This window comes from Antechinus flavipes, chromosome 3 (genome assembly GCF_016432865.1).
Source record: "Antechinus flavipes isolate AdamAnt ecotype Samford, QLD, Australia chromosome 3, AdamAnt_v2, whole genome shotgun sequence".
Lineage (NCBI taxonomy): Eukaryota > Metazoa > Chordata > Mammalia > Dasyuromorphia > Dasyuridae > Antechinus > Antechinus flavipes.
This window is the reverse complement of record NC_067400.1, coordinates 524,886,535-524,912,006: the sequence shown is the minus strand read 5'-3', so window position 1 is coordinate 524,912,006 and position 25,472 is coordinate 524,886,535. Positions and strand designations below refer to the sequence as shown.

General features: G+C 39.1%; 1 protein-coding gene across 1 annotated transcript in view; it reads left to right on the top strand.

The window, feature by feature from the left end:
- TENM4 (teneurin transmembrane protein 4) overlaps positions 1-25,472 on the top strand; it is a 1,176,249-nt gene that overhangs the window by 725,554 nt on the left and 425,223 nt on the right. The window contains exon 6 of the mRNA XM_051987214.1: positions 3,005-3,214. Coding sequence (XP_051843174.1) covers positions 3,005-3,214 — 210 coding nt within the window. The remainder of the gene's footprint in view (positions 1-3,004; positions 3,215-25,472) is intronic.

Sequence of the window (25,472 nt, the reverse complement as noted above, 5' to 3'; positions counted from 1 at the left end):
TTCACCCATTTATTTCTTTCCACTCTAAAAATTACCATTGTCATATCAAGCCTAGCCTTTATTCTCATTCTGCATCCCAAGATAACCAGTCTCCTGCTGGTGGAGGGTCTTTACATCATTTAAATGTTCTTCTGCTTCTTTTGCTATTACCAGATCAAGATCTTAATACATTTTGCCTGAACTATTATATAACCTATGCAAACTCATTAACTTCTAGTTAACAACTCTCTTCTAATCCATTTACTAAATTTATGAGTTCTGACCATAGTATTCACTTGCCTAGAAATTAGAAACTTTTTATCAATTAATAATAAAAATATCCTTTATACATTGTGTGAGTTTTCCGCCAACACCCCCAACTGAAAATAATGTCTCCTGAGATGTTTCTTATAATTTGCCTGGTCTTCATTTTAAAATTTCTCTAAATCTCCCTTGAATCATTTTAATTTGTATATTTGTGCTTCCTCTCCATTAGATCATAGACTGTTTGAGGGCTGGACATAGGTAATAACATTCTATCTTCAGTGATAAACATGGTGCTATGTATAGAATAAGCACTTAAATAGTTTCCTGAATCATTACATATTGTAATGATATCATGTCCCACAATGCTACTTCATCAAACACTGTTTTTGAAAAAAACAAAAAAAAAAAACACTGAAAACATTTGGTGGAATACATCCACATATAATTTTTTTTCATTTATCAAGCATTTATTTTTCTTCCTTTCACCCTTCTCCACTGAAATTTTTTTTAAAATGACATAACAAATGTGCATAGCCAAACAAAACAAATTTCTCTATTGGCCATAGTCAAAAAAAAAAAAGCTGTATATCTCATCCTATATATTGAGTCTATATCTCTCCTGTGTCATGAAGTAGGTGGTAACATTCTTCATCATTAATACCTTGGAATCATTAATTGATTACTTCTTTCAAAATGGTTAAATTGTTGTTAGAGTATTAATTGTCTCCTGATTCTGCTCACTTCATTCTGTCAGTTCATACAAATCTTCATGCATATAAATATTTATGAACATCTCCAATAGATGATAAACTCCATGTGAGCAGGGGACTCTGTCCTCTTTATCTTTTAATTCTCTCTATGAAATCCAGGGTCTTGAACATAAGAGGCAGTCTGGGAAAATTTAAGTTTCATTGCTCTGTATTTGGTGATTCTGGAATTATTCATATTTTTAATAGTATCCCACATTTTCTGTTTCACAAAGAATTTTCCTCACAATAGTCCAGTGTGGTAGGTAGTGCAATTATCATTTATCCCTATTTTACAGACAAACAAACAAACAAAAGATTCAGAGGGCATGAGCAACTTGGCCAACATCATGCAGCTATTAAATGCCAGAGTTAAGCCTTGATCTTAGATTTTTCTCAATGCAAGTCCAATATGTCATGCATCCTCTCTGAAAGACAGGTTGTGGTATGGCTGGGTTAGGAAGATGACATAGGAATGATGTGTCCTATGTACAATCTGGTAACATTTGGTGACTGTGAACTCAATTGGAGCTAAAGGTTGAGTTAACCACACACACACACACACACACACACACACACACACACACACACACACACACAAATCTCTAAATATTCAACAGCTGCTGGTATTCTTATTCTTTCCCCTCCCTCTCATATTGTCCCTATTCCTTTTCCCCCACCTGCCAAATTTGTTGAATACCACAATGTGTTAAATTTTCTATAGTCAAGTCTTGTCAAAATCTGGATTCAGTTCATTGAATTTAAACAAAACAAATCAGTATTTCAGAAGGGGGCATAAATAACTAAGCCCTCACTGTCAGACAGTATGCATTGTCTTTGTACTATGTAACTTTTTTATATGTCTGTGCTTATGTCCTGTTTTGGGAGATGTATTGCACATATCGGAATGCCAGCCTTGGTTATAAATTGCAGGGTTTTCTATCTGTACCTCTAAGTGCTGCCTTTAAATTGGGCATCCTAAAAGAGTGAGGGGTTTGGTCACAGAATCATAGAGTATTAGAGATGGAATGAACCTTCAAATAAAAATGAAGAGGAGGAAGAGACATTAGGGAGAAAAAAGAATGTTAGAGATAGAAGGTACATTAGAATTTACAATCTTAGTGCTGGAAGAGATATTAGAACACAATGCTAGTGCAGGGAGGGACACAATGTTAGAGCTGGGAGGGACCCGTGGACATAGAACATTACAGCTGGGAAGGACCTCTGGACATAGAACTTTAGAGCTGGGAGGAATCCCTGGACATAGGACATTAAAGCTGAAGGACTCTTGGACATAGAACGTTAGAGTGGGGAACGATCTTAGAACACATACTGTCAGGGTTAGGAGGGATTTCAGAACATAGAATGCTTTAGAATGATGTTATATTGTTAGAGCTAGGAAAGAACTTAGAGCATAAATTGTGAGTTTAAAAGCAGAATATTAGAGAGGGGGAGGGAGCTCAGATCATACTATCTTCGAGTTAGGGGGACCTTATGGAACAGAGAAGGTTAAGACGGGGAAGAAACATTAGATAAAGTTTAGTCCAAACCCTTCATTATGCAGATGGCGACCCTCAGGCCCAGAATCTTGCTTTTAAGTCTGTCAGATTTAAGAATTAGATTTTAGATCTAGATTACGGGAAAATAAATGGTACTAGTCACTAAGCATTTTACCACGTGATTCTGAGGCTCCCGAGTTCTGCCTAGTTTGCACGCGGACTCTGCAGCGCCCTTCTCCCCAAACTTCGAGTATGTGCATAAACTTACTCTGCTTCAAAGGTGCTTGCTTTGCAACTTCTGCAGAGCCTGCACAGCCGTTCCCCTGTAAGCAAATGAGCACAGACCCCAATATGTGCGGTACATCTCCTTTTATAAGTTCCTGTGTCGTTGATGCATGTTTTACCTTGATTCCCCCGCTCTCGTCCCCATCCCCCAACCCCTACCCCAAACCTCCCGTGTGTTCCTTAAAAGTATTTTATTTTTCTGTCTGTGTTTGTGCTTGTGGTCCGCAGGTCGTCCCTTGCATTGTTCATCTGCTTCATCAACCCCTATTGAGCAGTCCCCTTCCCCTCCCCCTTCCCCACCGGCCAATGAGAGCCAGAGGAGGTTGCTAGGCAACGGTGTGGCCCAGCCAACCCAGGACTCTGACTCTGAGGAAGAGTTTGTCCCTAATTCATTCTTAGTTAAAAGTGGCTCCGCAAACCTCTGTGTCCCTGCCAATGGTAAGTCACTCTCTTTCTCGTCCTAACTTTGTTCTTTCTTTGTCCTCCTGCAAGGTACGGGGCGGGAGGGGGGATTTTGCATGAGAAGTGGAGACAATGGTGCGTTAGCTTGCATTTATGATTTGCCATGTGGTGTGTTTATGAGGGGTCTTGCTTGCCTGCTGTCTAAGCCCTGCAACTTCTTCAACTCCTCCCGTCGTGTCCTAGGGCTGAATTTGGGGACTCTGTCCTGATTCCAAGGAGCCCCTTTGGGTTTTGAATGGGTTGGATCGATTGATTTTTTTTAAAGGAAAAAAAAAAGTTGCACCAGCTGAAACTCCAGCCCCAAACTCTTCATTAAAAGTTCCCGGGCTAGGAGCATCCTGCGATCGTGGGGTAGTGAAATGCCATGACAACTTAGAAGTCAGTGTTTGTTGCCAAGAAACGCTGCCCAGTAACCAGCGGGCTACAAAAGCCACTGGCTTAGCTGCTGGTCTTCCCAGAAACATTTGCAAGTTTTCACTCCAAGTCACGGAATTTTTGAAATCATGGTGTAAGTGAAAGAATTTTGAAGTAGGAAAAGTTGTGTTTGAGACTGAGCCCTGTCCTTAGTCTACCTGGGAGAAACTGAGCGAATCGGTTAACTTCATAGAGCCTCAGTTTCCTCACCTGGAAAATTAAAGGAATTGAACTGTGATCATGAGAGTCCAGGTGTCCCCAAATCAATTTTGTGTCTGCAAAGTTGGTCCTGTGAGATGATGTTGGAAAAGGGCTGGATTGAGACAGAATCTGGTGGTCCGGGTGCTGGCTTCCAGAATGGTTATGTCAGTGTGCCAGTTGTGCCTCAGTTTCCTCATCTGTAAAATGAGAGAACCAGGCTTTGTAACCACTGAAATCACTTCCAAGTTTAAGCTCTAGAGCCTATGAGAAAGACACTATCCTATTCTCCGAGAGTCTTATAATCAATCAGCTTTTCTTCTTTCTCATTTAGGGGAAAACATTAGAAAATGGAGTTAAGGATGTTTGGTAGAAAACCTATACTACAGAATGAGCTGTTTAATGTTTGGAAGACTTCTCTTTTTTGCTATCTCCTTCCTTTAGCACGGGACTTTGGAGCTTTGTACAGAAGAGGTGTTTAATAATTGTTCATTTGAATTTTATCTGCTTGCCTGGTTGTGTTTCCCAATTTGTGGCAGGAAATAGCCCAGAAGGGGTCCTGGTCTTTAAGGACTCAAGAGTGTGATGGAGAAAAGATTCTGCAGGGCTGTTGGTAGAGGCACCTGGGAGGTGGGCTGTGATCCCCAACTGAGGAGGAGGGAGGAAAAGCTGGAGGAAGGTGGGAAAAAAATCAGGATCTTTCCCAATTAAAGTGTTAAGCAATTCAGGGGATGCCTACTTCCCCTCCTCCTATTTTCTGGAGACCTAGGGCAATAAACCTGGGAAAAGTTGTTGAGTACCACGTGTTAGATTCATCAAGTGGCTCATTACCTGCAGCAGGGTAAACATCAACAGGGGACCCAGCCTTGGCCCAAGCTGCTTCCCTGGCTCCCCAGACTGAGTGAATCAGCTGCAGCCCTACTGATTTATAGAGGAGGAGAAACCATTAGTATGAGCTGGCCCCTGAAGGTGTGAGAGAAGAAGCTAATGGCTGCTTCTGGATACAGATTCCTTTCCTTCTAGTCTACCCTCCCACCCCCACCCCCTTCAGACTCCCAAGATTCTTTTTTCTCTTAAGAACACAGAGAAGAAACCTTGACATTTAATACAAATTAAAACTTCCTTTCTTCGGTTACTCTGATGTGTTTTGTATAGTGAAAACAAGCTTGCCTAGAGGGTCTTTTCAGAGAAGGAGGCTAAGAGGGTCCTGCTGGGAAGAGGCAAGGGAATGAGAAGGTCGAGTTCTCTGGGGGAAATGCAGATGTTGCTTTATATCTACTGCCTATAGTGGGGTTCAACACAAATCCGTGTTTAAAGCCAAGTTATTCACTAACTTTAGCACTGTCACATCTATTTGGGTCCAAAGGAGATGGTACCCCTCCTTAAGCTGGTAGCTGTTGAGGTAGCCTTGGATCCAGGTCTCATCTGGGACACACTAACTTGGCTCTCTGACCCTGCAGTTGCAGAGAAAATGCGGACTAGCCTTGGGAGAAGGGACTTCCTCTTTTGGGAGTTTCTATACCAATCCAATCATAGGGTCAGTCAATCCCATCCCCTAGCACCTAGCACATTGTTTTGCATAAGCAGGCTCTTGATAAACATATAAATTAACTTGGAGTCTTAAATCTATTACTCTGGCTGTGTGACCCAAGGTTGGTCACATTTCCCTGGTTCTAATCACCCTTATCTGTAGAATGGGGGTGGGGTGGAAATAAAGGATTTTTCAGGGTGTTTCCAGCTCCAAAGAACCTATGATTTTTATGTGAGATGTTTTAAAATCCTAACCACTGATAACTTTTAAAAAATGATTGCATTATACATATAAATATATTTTTTTCTTTCGTTCACATAGGAATATACCCAGAAGGTTAAAAAAGAAAGCGAGATTAAAAACCTTAATCTCTCCCTTTACTAATTAACTGAGCAGCAGCAAAAGCATTGTTCAGAGTCTTCAGCGAGTTGATGACATTACTGCATTATTGATGTGTAGGGAAGTTAGTGAGACTTTCAGTTGGCTCTTAGGCTGCTGGCTTATTTATTCTGCTTTCTGCCAGTGGCTGGCTTTCTGCTGCTGTGGTTTGTAGACACTTTGCATTCCCAGAGGGGCGCCTTTCTTTGTGTGTAAAATTCTGCAGGTTGGTAATAAATATGTCCCACACCCAGACAGAGTGACTGGCCTCCCATTTGCAGGGTGACTTCAGTTCTTCCTAACGAGAGATGCAGGTAAAGCTCAATACCCTCCTGTGACTAGTTCTGGGATGGCACTCTTGCTTTAAGCAAAAATCAGAACAAAGTAACAGCAGTTCCCACGTACACAAAAACACCACAAAGATCACCTGTGAAAGCCCTTAAAAAATCTATTAAGCATTATCTCTCCCAAGAGCTTGAGAATAGTAAATGAATGAGGGTAGGAAGGAAAAAAATGTGTAGATTACATAAATTTCCCTTATTCTGCCCACCCCCCCAAAAAAAATCTTCCAAGAATTAGGAGAGCCTTCCTAATAATTAATCTTAAGGGATTTGTTGCTTTTCAGTCTGTAGATTTAAGACTGAAAGAGACCTTGGAGATCATTTATTTCAGCTCCTCCTCCCCTTCTCGTCCCCCCTCTCCCCCCCCCCCCATTTTATAAATGAGGACTCTGAGCATGTAATCCTTGAAAGTTAGTATTTCGATCCCATTCACCCAGCACAGTCCTGGGCCCATAGAAGGATCTCATTAAAAGTTTGTTGGTGGCTAGACTTGAGATCCAAAAAAAGTTTTAAATAGTTTGCCAAAATCACTCAAGGACTAAACAGCAAAGTCTGAATTCAAATCTAGTTTTCTTTTTACTAATAAAATTGTCTCCCCTTAGGGTCTGCTTCTCTTAGACTTGGCTTAATCACTGTTGTTGGTTAAAACACACAGACACACACAAATATTTATATAGTACATTATGTTTTACAGAGTCCTTTCCTCAGAGATACTTCTGAGTGACCATCCCCTATTTGGTCCTATTTCCTTTAGGTGACTAGGAAGGGACAAAGGTTCCCTCCAGCTTTAGATTCCCATGACCCACACTCCTTCAGGCATTATTGTCCCGGTTTTAAAAATGAGACTCAGATCTGAAGTGACTTGCCTAGGGTCACACAGCTACTAAGTGTCAAGAACATCTAATCAGCAGAAAAGCAGCAAAAGCTTATTTTGTTTAAAATGAAGTTTACTACCGGTGGAAGCTTCTTCCTCTGTGACTGCCTGAGAGGCTGCCTCACTATCAGCTCTGCCTGAGAATGACTTCCAAAAGGATTTGTGTTGTACTTTTTAATTAATCCCTCCTAGGCTCTCTTTCCACAGCTGTGTAAACTCAGTCTTACAGGAGTCAATCCAAAGTAAGTAACACCCAGAGAGCAGGACTGCTGTAGTGAGTCCCCGTGTAAATTGCAAGGAGGATGCAGGGGGTCTTGCAAATCAGGCCACTGTATCTTCAAAAATGAAAAACGTAGCTCTCCCTTGTAGCTCAGCATTCTGTTCATATCCAAAGGAAAATCATATAGAACTTTCCAGGCTAGAAAAATATTTTGATAAAATTTTATCTAAGAGTATCTGAAAAAGTGATAATTAGGATCAAAGGTGGGTAAGTGCCTGGCACATAGTAGGTACTATATAATATTCCCTTCTTTTACCTTCCTCTTATGTCAGACCCCTAGATCTTGACTTTGAATACTCCCAATTAAGCTTTTGGTTTTTGTGACAGCCCCATCACTTTCTGGGCCTGTTTTCTCATCTGTGATAAGATGAAAGTAAGACTTCCAAGACCTGCCCCACTAGGCTGTTGAAACAAAAGTGTTTTTTAAATTATAAGGCACTAGGAAAATAGCACCAGTTTTTATTACTTTTGGAATCGTGACCTAAATTTCTCCAGATAATAAAAACTTTCAGGCATTGCCACAGGTAAAAAGTAAATTTTTACTCATATTCCATTTTTTGTTGGGAACTATATAAACTCCTTTCGCCAAAACATTACTAAGTGATAGGTAGAGATGTAACATGACTGAACCTTTTTCTTTTTTTCTTTGTGTATATGTTCATGTGTGTATGTATGTATGTATATGTATATATATACACATTTATATACACACATAAATAATATATACATACAAAGAAATGAAATATATATGTATTATATATACATATATGTATTATATGTGTGCATATTATATATATATGATTTGTTTAAAACAATTCTTATATATATAATTTTATCATTTATTAAAGATGAAAGCAAATTTTCATACTAATGAAGTGAATTTCTTGTTTAGAATTAAATCTTAGTGAAATGATACTGCAGCACATAGAGCTTTTTTTTCCCAACGTTTTTACTATTGCCGTGTATGTTTTATATACACACATATATATGCTATATATGTGTATGTGTATAGTATATATACACATATATATTTATATATATTTGTCTAGACAAGTGATTTTATAGGTGTAGAGAACTCCTTGTGAAGACATTCCCTCTACCATTGTACCTCCTTCATTGGAATTTATGATCTTAATTGTGAGAAGTTAAATAGCCTGGATTGTCAGGATTAGAGAGTCAGCTTCTTAAATTGAGAGTTAGAGAGAGTTAGCTTCTTAAATTGTGGGTCTCAACCCTACATGGGATCATGTTACTGAAAGTGAGGGTCTCGAAAAATTTGGCAACAGTAAAGGAAAAAAAAAACCATTGAAGATGATCTACATCCTACAGTATCAAATATTCTACCAAGTTTTATGTAAAAATAAACAAGGACATCCATTTCATTAGTATGAAAATTTGCTTTCATCTTTAATAAATGATAAAATTATATTATAACAAAGAATTGTTTTAAACTAATTTCTTTATGATTTATTATCAGTAAATGTTTGATTTATATATCTATTTTATCTACCTATATCTCAGGCTAAAAGGGATCCTAAGTAGAAAAAGTATAAGGTGCTCCAAGTTAGAGGACTTAAATGCAGCTTTTTTTTCTTCTAACTCCAAAATGACCTAGCATTTGTTCTCTCTCTGTGTCTCTCTCTCCCTCTCTCTTTCTCCCTCCCTCCCTCCTTCTCTCCCTCTCTCTCTCTCTCTCTCTCTCTCTCTCTCTCTCTCTCTCTCTCTCTCTCTTCTCTCTCTCCTCCTTACCCCCTCAATCCCCTTTTTCCTTTTCTCTCCCCACATCCTTTCTCCCCTACTCCCACACCTAATGGCATGCTGCTTTTTAAGTATCAGTTGTAATAGATATAATAAAGTATATAGTACCTTATTGAATGAAGAAAAAACAATTCAGGGCACTGAAATTTAGAAAGGTAGGTTCTTCAGAAGCTACATTACCATGTGACCACAGCTGAGGCTAGGAAGGTCTTCCTTCTGCCTTTTGGGAGCATAAATCCCTAAATGGTTGGCTATAGCAATACATGAAACGACCTTGATTAACTTTAAGTCCAGAATCTTTTCCACTACGTCCTGGTTTCTCCTCAATGAAATCATGAAATTGTGCATCCTTTGAAGTTTAGAATAGGTTTTTTTTTTTTTTTTAATGGATGACCCACCTAACAAAGAAATGTCATGGGCTTCCCCTTTCTGAAGGATCTTAGGAATGGGTTTCCAGTTTTGAGCATTCTGTTGGCCAAAGGCATTACAGAGAGTGAGACTGATTAACAGAAAAACTGATTTCCAGAGAAAGTTTCAGTGTTCTAAATATTAACCAGGAAAGTATGAAATAAGTTTTAGGAAATGCTTTCCGACAGACTTACAGAGGTGATGGAATGGTCTTCCACAGTTAATTTCTTTAATTCAGCATGGGGCTTCAGGCTTCCATTTTTCATTTCACAGGCTGGCCCAAGCAAGGATGGAAATTGGTCAGTGTCACCTTTACTTCTCATTAGTTTCATTCAATTCTCAGACCTTACCATCCAGAGTTCTAACTAGCTGGGATTTTATCATTAGAGTGAAGGAAGTGTTTATTGTCCTATTTTAAAAGGGAAATGTTTTTATTTGTTTTAGACTCTTTCAATAATAATAACAGTAATTGTAGAATCATCACTCATTCCTCTAACACTTCACAGTTGAGAAAACCTACTTCTCCTGGCAACATGCCCAGGATAGTTAGAAGTGCAAGAGGATACTATCCAGTTAGCTTCATTTTACTAATGGGAAAATTTTAACTTAGATGAGGGGAAATGATTTGACCAAGTTTTCTAAAGTAAGTAATAGAGCCAGTACTCAATCTTAGAACTTCAAAATAAATTCTGATTTTTTTTACCCTATGTTGTGAAGTCTTTCTCAAAACTTTTTCTCTTTAATAATCCAAAAGCTTAAAAAAAAAAGTCTTAATAAGATGTGAAAAAAGGTTGGAGAGAAGCAAAATTTCTTCACCAAGGGAGGAAACATGCCCTCCCTAGATGCTGATCCTTGGGACATAGCCCTTTTTACCCCCAAGAATAGTAGTATGGGGAAAGCACCAGACATTGAGAGAGGAAACTTGGGTTCAAAACCCACCTTGATCACTGTAACCCTAGGAAAAATCTTTAATTTCTCTTGGCTTCAGTTTCCTCATTTTCAAAAAGGGGTGGGGATATAACATAATAACTGTACCTTTCTCTTTTTCCATCCCATCAAGAATTTCCTTTTTTTAAAAACTTAATAATATTTTATTATATGTAAAATTAGTTTTCAACATTCCTCTTTGTAAGATTTTGAATTTCAAACTTTTCTCCCTCTCTCCCCACTATCCTTCCCAAGATAGCAAGCATGTACAATCATATGAGTGTATCTTTCTTAAAAGACTGTCAAGAAAAAAGCTGTTGGAGCACTATAGAAATGGAAATCATTTTAAGTTCATTGAAGCCATTTTTGCTGTAAAACTCTCAGAGGCATGTATTACTGGGTTCTGCAGGCGGGAAGTATGGCAATGTAGTAGATGAATTTTCCAGTAGTTTTCTAATTAACCAATCTTCTCATTCTCCCAGCCCCCAAATACCTATGTTTATAAAAATAGAAACAAGAACTAGAGAAGTTGGGTTTTGAGATCCAGCTCCACTATTAGCATCTTTGTGACTGAGCAAATCACTTAACTAAAAAGATTCCCTGAATGAATTCAATTCAAGGCAATAAACCTTACTGTTGAGTACCAGGCACACAATGGGCACTTAATAAATTTTTGATTGATTGGCCCTAGATTTAAATACCAGGCCTTTCCCCCTAGTACCCATGTGACAAGTCATGTAATTTCACTGTGCCTCAGTTTCCTGATTTGTAAAATGAAACAGTGGGACTGAATGCTTGCTATGACCCTTTCTGACTAAATCTAGAGAATAAATGAGATATTATAGTAATGCAAAGAGTTTGGTACATTGTAAGCACTTACTTTAATATGTGTTTTTTCTTTTATTCATTTATTTTGCTTCAACAGTGAGTGCCAGTTTCTTCTTCATAATGAGCTCTTCCAGAAGCTGAACTTTTATCTCTAAAGGAGGCTGCAGATAATCACATCTTTCTTTTGAGATGTTTGTCCACACCACACCATTAAATATTGGTCTTTTGTCCTCACTTCTACCCCAGTACTGTGACCAACAGTCCATGACCCTGCTGTCACCGGGCACAGCTGGATGTAGGCCTGTCTGTTTCTCCATGCCCCAGAACCATTCAAGCAAATCAGTTCTAGTGCCTTTAACCTGAGAGCAAAAGATATTAGCATCCTAGTCCTTATAAACCCCTTCTGAATCCTGGGACACAGTCAAGAAGCATCTAGACTTCCTGTGCTCTTGTCCCAGCAGTGATGGCTATTGTGCTGTGTGGCTTTGGACAAATCCCTTCTCTTTTCAGACCCTCCCTTGTTTCATCTCTTAAAGGAGGAAAATTATACTGGTCCTATGTTACTGAAGAGATTTTTTTTTTTTTATGAGGAAGGCACTATCTCTATATGAACAGATATTATAAGTAGCATTTTGGATTATTGTGCTATCTCATTCACATCATTTATGTAGAGCTGGAAGAAACTTTAGAAGCCATCTTGTCTAACCTCCTAATTTTTTACACAAGTAAACTGAGATTCAGAGACATTAAGGTAGTAATTAGCCAGGATTTTGAACCCTCTGGTTCCAAATCCAGTGATCTTTCCACTCTGGCATACTGCTTTCTTTCATGGAATGTCATAGTTGAATTTTGAAAGATCTGTAGGTTTTCTCATTCTATGTAATTCTTATGTTTCTCAATAAATCCTAAAAAGAGTCAGCAAGTCACGTCAGCAAGTATTTATTACCAGCATTGTCAACACTGTGCTGAACTCTGGGAATATAAGTAGCAAAGAAGGAATAAAGAAATACCCTCAAGAAGCTTCCATTCCAAAGGGGGAAGGTAACATATTAAAGAGAGCTGGAAGCTAAAGAGGGTGGGGAAAAAGGGAGCTTGGGATTGAAAGTACCTGCCTTGAATACATCATAAAGAACATCCGATCATCGAGTAGGAATTCAGCCGGGAGAGAAATGAAAACATGGTGGATGGAACTGGACTTCCTTCTTAAAATGGAGGTTCTAGGAGGAATCAGTTTATCAGAGGGGAAGAGGCTACAGAGATGGAGGGCATTTCCAATGACTAAGATAGTTTAGGGGTACAGTATTTCCAGAGTAAAGGACTTTCTGGAGCACTGCAGAGAAAGTTCATTGGAATAGGTATACCGTGGAAAGGATCACAGAAGATATAGGTCCAATGAGATGGAATCCTTCTATTGGGCTGCCTTCATTTCTCAGATGATAGATACTGAAGGACTTTCTGGAACATTGCAGAGAAAGTTCACGGGAGTCCGTACAGGACTTCTGTAGCAAGCAGGCGGCAGTGGAAGATGGCAGAAAGCATTATACTGTTTCCAAATGCAATACATTCAGATCTCCATCCTACTAAATTCCAGGCCCTGTTCATGATCCATCCACAAGGCTTGTCCAATACATACATATTGATGGACTAATTAGTAGTATAATAATTCACATTTATAATAGTAAATTATGGGCCTTCACACATTCTGTCTTATTCAGTTCTTGCAACATCCCCTGAGGTAGTTTTGGGAATTATTATCATTATCCCTGTTTTACTGATTAGAGAAGCAATATGGTAGAATGGTCTAGGGGGCTGGTCTTGACATCTGGGTTTGAGTTCTGTGTCTGACACATATGGACTGTGTGAATCTGGACAAGTCACTAATCTCTCAATGTCCATAACTATCTCTTAAGACTATAAATTGCAGAGGAATTGTCATTCTTGGTGGAGAGGGCAATCACACCAAAAGCATTCCCCTTCCAGATAATTGTCCACATAGATAAAGTTAAAGGTTGAAACTCACGACACCCCATATTTAAAAAGAAAACAAGAGAGCAAAAAAGGCAGATGTGGGATTTAATGCCCCTCAGGGACAAATTGAACTTGGGATCATACAACTGGAACTTTTAGGGTTTTATTTTAGGTTATCTGACTCCAAGCAGAGTGCTTTACTACTAAAATCAGCTCCCTAAGGGGGACAGATTCTATTTAAGTGGTTTTGCACAAATTTATTACCTTTAGCATTAAGAAAAAAGTTAGGACGAAGGAGGAGGTTGAAAGGAGATATATAATGAGTTAACTTTGGCTGTGTTGAGTTTGAAATGTCTGTAGGACATCCATTTCAAGATAACTAAGAGATAATTGGTGATATATAATGGTAGGTAAGGGGGGGAAATCTATGGCTAGATTTATAGATATGGGGTTTTTCTGCCTAAGTATTTGCTGATCAGATCACCAAAGAGATAACATGAAGCAAAAAGAGAAAAGGGCCCAAGACAGAGCCTTGGGGAACATCCCTGGTTAATCCATGAATGACAAACCAGCAAAAATAAAAGCAATCAGATAAGAGAAGACCTAGAAAACACTTGAGAGGAGAATATTCAGAAGGAGAATGTGAACCCATGTCAGATGTTGCATAGAGGTCAAAAACTTTAAGGCAAAATAAATATAAGGAATGTGGTCAACAAGAAGGACTTTTATTCTCATTTTCTCCCTCCCTTCCCCCATCTTTCCCCCTCTCCCCCATTTCTTTCTCTCTCTCTCTCTCTCTCTCTCTCTCTCTCTCTCTCTCTCTCTCTCTCTCTCTCTCTCTTTGCAGGAGATTATATTATGGCTTCTCTGTCAGGAAGATTAAAACCATCCATATGCTTAATAATTTGCTGGTTTCAACTTCTTACCCTGAGTAAGCTAGGAATTGATAAAATATGTAAATAAATGTAATATAAATTATAATATAAGAGAGGAAGAAGACTCTAAATCTTTGATGAAGAAGGGATCATATTATGCTTCCTGTTTCCTGAGTGAATATATCAAGTACTAATGTTGTTGTTATTCAGCCATTTCATGACCCTGTTTGGGGTTTTCTTGACAAAAATATCAGAGTGTTTTGCCATTTCCTTTTCCAGTTCATTTTATAGATCAGGAAACTGAGGCAAATAGGGTTAAGTGACTTGTCCACACAGCTAGTAAATGTCTGAGGTCAGATTTGAACTCAAGAAGATGAGACTTCCTGACTGGAGACTCTGCTGTATCCTTTGTGCCTCCTAGTTACACAAAAGCCACCACCAACCGCAATGGGGATTCTAGGTGGATTCTACAGTCCTACTTTCTGGTCCTGGTCCTGGCCCTGCCACTGATTTGCTGTTTGCATTTTAACAATTCATTTCCCCTTTCTGGACCTCAGTACCCCTTAGCAGAATAAGAGTGTTAAGTAGAACAGCAATTCCCAATGTTTTCTAGTAGGAGAATCTTGTTTCAACCGAAAAACAAAATCTATGACTTCTTGGAAGAAAAAAGTTACACTATTTCCTGATAGACAAGATATACAGTGACAAAAAAAAAATTCTGTGTTCTCAAGTAATGCATCACAAGAGCATCTAAGAGGTGCTCTGATATATATTAGAGGGTAGAGGGTAGAGAAGGACCAAGAGCAGGTTCACCTGGGGCAGGAGCATCTAGAGGCAAGTTCAGCTTTAGGGACAAGCAGGCTAGCTTTGTGGTCATGGGCAAGTCACTTACGTAGCTAAAATCATCCTCAGAGTTCTGATGCAAATAATCACCACTAGGGGTGTAGAATAGTAGGATCTCCTCTATCTGGTAGAGACAGCCTGTATGTAATAAAAAAGTAATATTTTGTGTGGGACATAATAGGTATTCACTTTACACTGCTTACTGCAATTTTGGCTAAGTGTTACTGAGATTTAAGAACTACTGAGGTAGGGAACAGATAAAGCACCTTCCATCTAGGTCTCTTATTCTCTGTCCCGAGGTTTCTTTCTGCTCTCACATTCTGTGCTCTAAAACCCCTCTCAGATCTGATATTCTTGTTCTAAGGGTACCTCTGGCTATTTGCTCCAAGGTCTTTTTCTGTCCTAATATTCTATGTTCTAAGGTTCCTCCCTAATAGTATCCTTTGTTCTAAAGTCCCCCCCAAATAGCATTCTTTGTTCTAAGGTCCCCTCCAGATCCGGGATTCTTTGTTCCTAAGTCCTTTCCAGCTCGAATATTCTATGTTTTAAGTCCCTTCAAGCTACAAAATAGCCTGTTATCCTTGCTGTGCTGAATTCTTTATGTGTGGTGCAGGGTACTTTGAGGTGTGCCACTGAGGCTATGCAGACTACCAGAGTACTGGTTAATTGCTCCCCAATTTTAACAGGGAAACCATCTGGCTTCCTCATCTCCCCTTCTCCTCTCTGAATTGCTCTTATTTATATAGGTGCTTTGGATTAAACAACTAGAAAAACATTCCCTTCACATTTACAATCTTCTCTGACTATGGTGGGAACACAAACAGAAACACTCAGGGAATGGGGAGGTGGCTGCCATAGCAGAAAGAAGCTTGGTCTTGGGAAGTTTGAGTCTCCTCTCCTATCTCACTGGATGATTTGGGGTTGAGACAACAACAGGGTCTTTGTACCTTCATCTATGAGTTTTTAAAAAAATAAATTTAAATATATTTTTGATAACTAATTCAATATAATTGTTTTCCTTTGTAATCTTATGTATTTTATTTTATGTACTTAAAAATGTGATTCTGAGATGGGGTTCTTTCAGCATTGCCAAAGTGCCAGAAAGATCCATACCAAGAGATTTAGACTCCATGGATGGAAGCATCTCAAAATTCTCTTCCAGCTCTGAAATTCTAAAAAGAAAACCCTTTCAATTCAGAAGATCTGGGTTCTGACACACTAAAAGTACCTTCTAATTCTTTTCCACTTGAATATTCTGTATTCCAAACTCCTGTTTGTTCTAACATTCTATATTCGGTGCTCTAATGTTCCCATCGGACTTCTCGACATTTTTAAGATGTATTTGGGAAGAAACACCTCCTTCCTCTTCCACTAGCATTGGTCACTTTACTATTAGAGCCATTAACAGTTTCCAGCAGTGAGAAAGGAATCCTACTCAACTAATTGACATCTCCTTTTAGCTTTCTGGGGTTTGGATTGGGGTATAGGGCAGGATTAATTTCCTTGTCCCAGTCAGCTACACAAACAAATCATCCAGGACTGGAAAATTCAATTCCAAACAGAGTGCTTAATTGATCTACATTTATTCCATTCCTAGCAAGAGGAAAAGACTATTTATGCTTGGTACCAGATGAATCAGTGTGATGCCTTTTCCTTCTGGCTGGCTTGTGTTCCCACCAGAGTTGAAAGAAGGAGAAAGTGACTGGTAATTCATTTATGTTTTCCCTCAGAAGATATAGTATTTCTATAAATAACTGTGGTATGGTGTTCAGAGAGGCTAACAGTAATAATAAGCACATTTGCACTTTCTCTTAGGTTCTGACTACTTTGGGACATTATTTTACTTAACTTCACCCACAGGGCATCATTTCTCTGATTAAGAAAACTTTTAACTAAGGGGAAGTTAAAAGTGACTTGTCCAGAACCCAGAAAGCCTCAAACTTCCTTCACAACTGATTTAGATTCAGAAGACTTAGGACCAAATCTTATTTAGACCACCTGACCTTGAGTGTGACATTGGGTAAGCTATTTCCCTTGCCCGCTTTCCTAAATTGTAAAATGGTAAGGGAGCTGGGGAGAAAAGGGATTAAATCAGGTGACTTCTAAAGCTTTCTCTTCCTCTAAATCCTCCTACTAAGTTAAAACCTCACCTCAGACACTGCCCAGCTGTGTGAATCTGAGCAAGGCATTTTACTTATGCTTACCTTGATTTTCTTATTTGTAAAATGGGGATAATAATAGCAGCTAACTTCCCAGGGTTGTTGTGAGAATCAAATGAGATAAGAAAGCTAAGGTGCTTAGCTTTAGTAAGTTTTATATAAATGTTTGCTATTATTATCAATATTAAAATAAAAACAGGTACCTCCTATTTTGAGAACTTTCAGGTCAGAAATTTTATATGCTGGAAGTGAGAATTAATTTACAGATCAGTGCAATCTAATTATTCAGACTATTCCAGTACTTGAAAGTTAAAGGAATTTTTTGAAGTGATTTAGTTTAATGTTTCCGAAGTTAAATGATACTTCATATAAGTAAACTTATTTCCTAGGGATGCCAGCCTCTGCCCAGAAGTTCAGGGGCTAAGGAGAAGAAAGAAGGTTTTAAGTTTAAAGATTTGAAGACCCCATTGGCAGTAACAATTTTGTTCATTGTTTACAGTGTTCCGAGGAACCGCCAGAGAATCTGAGAAACATAGATCTGTCGTGGAAGGCAACAAATGTTACCATATTGGGCATCCCAAAGGTTTTAAGGCAGTTTTAAGCTATTAAAGGCTAAAACAGACTGAAACTTTTGGACATCCTGTATTGAGTGCCTACTTTATACAGAGTTCTGGAGGTAGATTTAAAGTTTAGATAAGATATAGCCCTTGTTTTTATTGAACTTCCAGTGTAGAATGGGGCCAAGACTTAGACAAAGATAACTGTAATACACAATTTAACAAGCCTTACAGAAAAGCAAAGTGTTCAGTGAGGTTTGAGAAGGAAAGTTATTAGTGATGGGGGAAAGAGGAACTATGGGAAGTAGCAAATAAAATTGATTCAACTCTAACTTACTGTTTCATTATACATTTAAAAAGATGGCCGTTCAAGGAATCTAAATATAATGAGCACATCTGCCTAAATTCCCATGTCTAGAAAGTGGCCACATCAGGATTCCAGGTTACCAAGAAAGGAGCCCAAGAGAGAGCTTTTTTGCGGGGATAGGGATGAATGAGGGAATGGAGATTCATTCATTTATTCATTTATTGAATGTTCCATTTTACCATGCTAAGGACTGGGAAATACAGGAGGTTACCCTAACTTAGAGAATTATTTTTAAGATTTAATTGAGTTGCTTTCAAGAATATATAGTAACTAAGATAATTTCATTTCCTCAAATTATTTCTTAGTGGACTTTGGAGGACTTATTTTAATAAGCTAAGACCTATTTGTAATTAGCATAGTAATTGTTTACATCATATTAGTGTTTCTAATCTGCTTGTGCCCGCTAGAAAAGTTTATTTTCTTAAATATTTTATTTAGCCCATCTGCCTTCTACTGAGCCATCTACTAAGAAAGGGTGTGCCTTGTAAAATTCAATGTGTGGCAGCTACTGTACAGATCACCATGCAAATAACTGTAGGGGAAGATGAAAAATAAGACAATGACTGCTCTCAAAGAGTTTACAATCTAGTGTGGAAGAGGAGTCTGGTGGGTGACTTCCATAGCAGGCTGTAGTGCTGTGGCTCTAGGATAAGACTTTTAACTTTGTATCTTTCAAAGTAACTCTGCACACAGTAGTAGGTGCTTCAATGAAATTTTTATGAAATGTATAGTTCTTTATTTATAGTAATTCTTTACATGTAGGCTTTACTCTGGAACTTTAAGACAGGGACTGGTTTGGGGATTTTTTGGGGGGTAGGGGGGATCTCTCTATTGTTAGCATCTACCATTACATCTTGACACAGCTGCAGAAAATAAGCCAGTAAGCCAGAACCTTACCTTTGACAATTATTTCTGGTATGACTTTGGGTACATCATGTGATTTTTCTGTGCCTTAGGTTTTTCTCAGCTCCAAAACAAAGAAAAGTGTCACTTTAGCTATATGATACCCTGATAATTTTTTTTAAAAGAACACACCAGCATCTCTCCTCACCTCTACTTCTAAAAATCCATCTCTTTTTTTTCCAATACCAAATTTCAAGTCTTCAAGGAAGACCTTACCGAGTTTCTTAATTATTAGCACCTATGCTCTCTATCTTTTATTTAATGATTATTTGTATTTATTCTTTTTATATTTATGGGCGGTTAGATAGATATAAGGTAGGTCAGTAGATGGATGAATGGATACATAGATGGAAGGATATATATAAATCACAAAGAAACTGATCTATCTATATATAGAGATAGAAAGATCAATCTCCTTGTGTTTGCTACCATTACAGTGTAAACTCTTTGTAGAATTGTAGGGATTATTTCATTCATTTTTTTTGTTTTGCAGTACTTAGTCCAGTGACTAGCATTTAGCAGGTACTTAATAAATGCTTGTTGATTCACTGATCAAAATGTTATGCTATGGCCAATTTAGGAATTTGTTTGCTTGATTATACTCATTTGTAACAGAGGTTTTGTTTTTCTTGTTTTCTCAACAGTAGTGCTTGTGGGAAGGGTAGAACACTTGGAGGTAGGAGGTAGAAAAGGTAGCTCTTCATTTGAAAATAAAATAAATTTTATTTAAAAAAACCAAAGTGTTATGCTAAGACTTAATGGTAGTCAGAGAAGGAATCCTGGAGGAGGTGACATTTGAGCTAGGTCTTAGACACTATTAGGTTTCAGCAATTGAAGATGGAAGAGTGGAACAGCAACAATTCTAGTTAGCACTTAGGAACTTTAAAGTCTTCGGAGAGCTTTACAGATTTTATTTCATTGGATCAGCTCAACAACTCTGAGAGGTAAATGTTGTGATGATCCCTATTTTACAAATAAGAAACTGAGGCAAAGGTTAACTGACTTGCCAGAGTCATACTGCTAAGTCAACATTTGAACTCAGATCATTGTGACTCCTGAGTCCATTATCTATTCACTGTGTTACCTGGCTGCCTTACCTAGATGTAGGAGACCTGGGGGTTATGCAATTCAAACAAAGAATTCACATAATTTCCAAGCTGTTAAAGTTAGCACTTGAACCTAGGTCTCTTGATTCCACTCCGGGATGAATATTTTAGAACTTTGAAACTTTATTGTTATTTATTGGAAGTAGAGAATGAGGAGAGAGAACTCTTGAAAACAGTAATTGATAAACTTTTTCTTGGTTTTCTTCTCTTGGAAAGGGATGAGCAGAAATGTGCATGCTGCTGATATTTCTGCTACCACAAGATCATGTCCATTTAGACCATTTCACCTTTATGTAGAATGTAGAAAAATACAGAATGTAATGTGGAAAAGGTGGGAAAGTGCTAGGAGCGGGGAGAGTAATCTGCAAAGGGGCCTTTGAAGCTGTATTGCCTCTAGCCCAAGCTTCCCAGAATTCCAAAAGCCTGTGGCTTTGACCAGTGAGAACCTTTGTTGCCCTCAGCAGCAGATAAAAGATTTCTTTTTTAACACATTCCATCCTCATGCATTCAAGATGTGGCTGAGTGTGAGCTTTCTCCAGCAGCAGCTCCCTAGCCCTCCGCCCCTGTCCAAAGGGGTCCCTGAAGACCTTGGGAATGGAAACTGCTGAGTTGGATATCTTCCCACCCCCAGCCTCCTGTTTTCTTTAGAGTGCCTCTGTTTGTGTGACAAGGTGATGCATGAGATCTGTGTAAGTGGCTTATGTGTTTGAGCTGGTGATGGCTCTTGTTTAAACAGGAGCTGATGGCAAAGGGCAGTAGGGGTTCAAGCCCAGCACAATAGACAGACTTCTGAGGTCGGCCGAGTCCCTCCCAGTGAATGGCCCACTGCCTTTCCGTGTGGCTTCTCCACTCACAACAAACACTGCTTATGGGATGATGAGCTCTTCTTTGACCAAGGAGCTCCTCCCCAATCCGTGCACTGTTTTTCCTTTCTTCTTTCAGCCAGCCTTTGGTTGGGGTTCACCCAGATTATTGCATTGGTGCCCCTACTTCCAGTCTTTCCTCAGTCCTTGAGCTCTCATTCTGGCCTACATAAAGAGCACCAGACTGGACATCGGGTAAATTAAGCTCACTGAAGCTCTTTGCTATTTCCCACATGAGTGACCTTGGTCACTTTCCCTTATCTATATAAGGAGGCTGATTTGTTAGGCCCTTTCCAGTTCTCCATCTAAAATCCCAGTCCATGGCTCTGACCATGTTACTCTCCTGCTTGAAAAATCTTCAGGGACTCCTAACTGCTTACTGGATAAAATCCATACTTAGCCTGCCATTCAAGGCTCTCTACTCCCTGACATTGCTCTACTTTTCTCCCTCTCCTCCCCTCCATATGTGCAATGCTTCAGGAAAACTGGGTTAGTTGCCATATATACACATCCCACATGGTCTGTTTCTGTACTTTACTCACACGGCTCCAAGTCTTGCTTTTGCCTCTGCTTCTTGAATTTCTCCTTATCCTTTAAGGCCATCTCCTCCATGAAGTCTTCCCTGATCCCCTCACCCCTACCTGGAAATTAAGTTTCCATCTTTGGATTTGGAATTCATCCTTGATCTCTTAAGTTCCCATTATGTGCAGGCACTGGGGAAGATAGCAAATTTAGAAAATGTATTGACTGTGCTGTCACAGAATGGGGTAAGACAATCACTGTTAACTAAAATATACAATATTAACTGACATACCATTAGGAAAAGTACAGAACAGTGTTCAGTGAAGTCCCAATGTGGGAGTACTATTGTATTGTCTTGGCTGACTCTTCACCACCCTATCTGGGGTTTTCTTCTCAGAGATCCTGGAGTGATTTACGATTTCCTTGTCCTAGCTCATTTTACAGATCAGGAAACTGAGGCAAACAGGGTTATGTGACTTGGCCAGGACCACACAGCTAGGAAATCTGTCTGAGGCCAGATTTGAACTCAGGTTTTTCTGACTGCAGGCTTAGCATTTACCTTAATGGTCTTTTCATCCTTCTTTACTTATAGTGAATGAATCATTCTCACTTATTTGAGTATGTGTCAATTAACCAATCAATGAACATTTTATTCAGCACCCACTATGTTTTAGGCTCAATACTTGATGCCATGAATTAAATTTTAAAAAATCTTTGCTCTCAAAGGAGCTTAAATTCAAATGGGGGAGGAGAGAGCACCAATACATACAAAACAATATGGGGGATATGTGCTGGCAGTTGGATAATCAGGAAAAATAGGTGAGGAGAGAGGGCATTCCAGGTGTAGGGGAAGGTAAAGGCATAGAGATGAGAGACAGTGTGTCCTGTTTGACCAAGAGGGAAGAGATCAGTTTGACTGGATCTCAGATGGCCAAAGCAGGCTTCACACATGATGAGGCTGGATAGGTGGGGAAATAAAGAGCTTCAAAAGATAAAGGGAAGAGCTGATAATTTATCCTGGAGGCAGTGAGGTGATTGAGGAGGGAAGTGACACTGTGCACTAAGCAGTGTTATATATTAGGGTAATACAGAGAGACAGTTGTAATAATCCACATAAGAGCTAATAGATACCTCAACTAAAGTGGTAGCTGTGTTACTTAGAGTGAAGGAATCAGTTATGAGGTAGCAGTTATGAGGTACACAGAGGTAGAAAAGGCAAGATTTGGTAAGTATTTGGATATGTGGAATTAGAAAGATTGAGGCACCAAGGGGGGAAGGGGAGAGAGAGAAAGGGACACAGAGAGAGAGAGGAGGGAAAGAGAATGAGAGAGGAGAAAGAATAACAGACAAAGAGAGACAAGGAGAAAAAGAGAGAGACAGAACGAGAGGAAAGAGCATGAGAAAGAGAACTTGAGAAAGGGAGAGACAAAAAGAGGAAACCAATGAGAGAAGGAGAAGAGAGGGGAGAAAGAATGAGAGGAGAAGAAGAGGGGAAGGGAAGAGAGACAATGAAGAGAAGAGACATCGAAAAAGAATGAGACAAGGGGGAAAGAGAAACAGGGGAGAAGAGGACAGAGAAAGAGAAAAAGAAAGAGGGAGAGACAGAGAAAGGGAGAGAGACAGAGAGGAAAGGGAAGTGGGGAGAGAGAAGGGAGAGGGGGAGGGGGACAGGTTCAGGGTCCAAATCTGGAAGACTAAAGTCATTCACTCCCTGCTCTTAGGTTTCAGGAGTTCAGGGCTTCTGTCTTAGTCATCTCTCTTACTGCATACCTCTCTATAGAGTCCAGTTGCTTGTTATATATTCAATACTAAATAATATCTTGATTTCATGAAGTGTGAGAACCCCTTCTGACTTGGTATCCAATTCTTACTAACTGGCTTTATGAAGGGGAGGGTGGGGTTTTCTCCAGTTTACCAACCTTCAGGTGATGAATCTCTATGCTTTTAGTCAGGCTGAGCCTCTATCCACACATAATGCATCACCAGATCTGTACTGGAGCCTCCCCAGGTTGTTGCAGCTTCTTCTAATCCCTGTGCTCCCTTGTCAGAATCTTTTGAAAGAACACCAAGGTCAAATCTGAACCAGGAGGAGGTTTTTAGTTGAAGGCTTTGTGTATAGTGTGAATGAAATGAATGAAAAAGCATTTATTAAGTACTTTACTGTGTACCAAGCACTGTACTAAATTCTGGAGATATATATACATGAATGGAAAGAAAAAAAAAAAAAAAACAGTCCCTGAACTCAAGGAGCTTTTAGTCTTAGAAAATACATGAAGGATGGTGGCCAGAAAAGGACAGTTTACTCAGAAAGTTATGGGCATGGTAAAGGAGGATGTGGGAAGCAAGTTGACATTCCCACTCCAGGAACATCAACCAGTGAGTAATAAATGGATCTTGGAAGAAAGGAGGACATGAGTAAGAAATTAAAAACAAAAACCAAACAACCACCTTGTCACTTGAGAAATTTGGTTCTGAATTATGATCTTGAGCTCCAAAGTAATATGACCTCGCTTAAGTTATTTGGAGTCAAGCTAGTTGCTTTAGTTTTTCAAGGAAAGGTCATCAAGGATGAACTTGATCATCCATTTCTCATTCTACCTGGTGCATTAAAGCCCTCTCTCTAGCCTTAGCTTGAACACTTCCAGTGATAGGGAGCTCACTACCTCCCAAGAGAGCCCTGTTCTTTTTTGGATGACAATAACAAGAGAACACATTGAACTAGTTAACGTAGATTTATAGTGTTGTAATTGTGATCGAACTATATCTTCCCTTGTGTGGATGTGAATTGACACAAGTGCTGGATCCCATAATGCAAGCCACATTGGGGAAAATGTGCCGCGCTCACCAGAAATTTGCCCACTTAGGTGGAGGACAACTGGAACAAATTATATGCATTCTAGCTTGTTATACTGCATTGGCAATAGACATGAGCCCAGTAACTTGAGTATTATAGCAGCACTGTTATAGTTGGTTGTGTCAGCCTTTCCATCCTGCACCCCCTTTTATATATTTATGGCTGGAGTATAAGAAACTTGAAAGACAGTGGAAGGCTATGAAGAATTTCTTTATTCTCTTCCTTTCCTTTCTCTCTTTCCCTCTCTCCTTTTTTTCTTCTCTCTTCTCTCCCTTTCTCCTCTTTTTCCTCTTTTTTCTTCTTTCTCTTTCCTTTTTTCTTCTCATCTCTCTCTGTCTCTCACTCTGTCTTCCTCTCCCTTCTTCTTCCTCTCCTTTTCTCTCCTCTCCCCTTGTGTCCCTTCCTTTTTTTTCTTTCTCCTCCCCATCTCCCCGTCCTTATCTCTTCCCCACCTCATTAACATTTTGTGGGGGTAGGTAGAATGGGGAATAAATCCTTCATTCATTTTTTCCCCAAGAACACAAACCACAATCCAATCAGCAAGAGACCCTCTTGCTTTTTGTGGTTTGGGCGGTTTCTGTTTGCAGTGTAGGAGCTGGAGTTCCTAGGTTCCAAGCCTGAGTTTTGATGTTGTGTATCCTTGGAGAAGTGATTTCATAGAAACACAGTATTTCAGACTTTAAACATCATCTCATCCAGTTGCTCTTAACCTGGTCCATGGACCATAGATTTCAGGGAGTTCATGAATTTTCTTATTCTTTTATAGCTGTATTTCAACATAATTGGTTTCATTTGAACTCCTCTGTGTTTTGTTTTATACATTTAAAAATAGAATTCTGAGGAGTTGATAAGCTTCAACGCACTGCCAAACGACTCTCTGGTACCACTCAAAAAGATTAAGAACTCCTGATATAATCCAACCTTTTTTATTTACAGATATGGAAACTGAGGCCCAGAAAGGCCATATGGCTCAGACTCATATAATTACTAATTGACCAATCTGAGTCTTGATTCTAGGTTTTCTGACTGTGCAAAGCCCTAGTTTTACGGTACCACACTATTTTATAGCTTTGTTCAGCAACTTTTCCATTGTGTAAATTAATGATACTAGGGAGAGAACATTGGGAAAAAATCCTGTTTGAATACTGGATTTGAATTCTAGTTTATTCGATGACTAGATTTTACTAGAAATGGGTGGTGAAATGTGTGATGGGAAAAGAGAAAGGAGACAGGGAAAGAAAGAAAAAAATCATCATTAGATATGGTATCTGACAACTTGG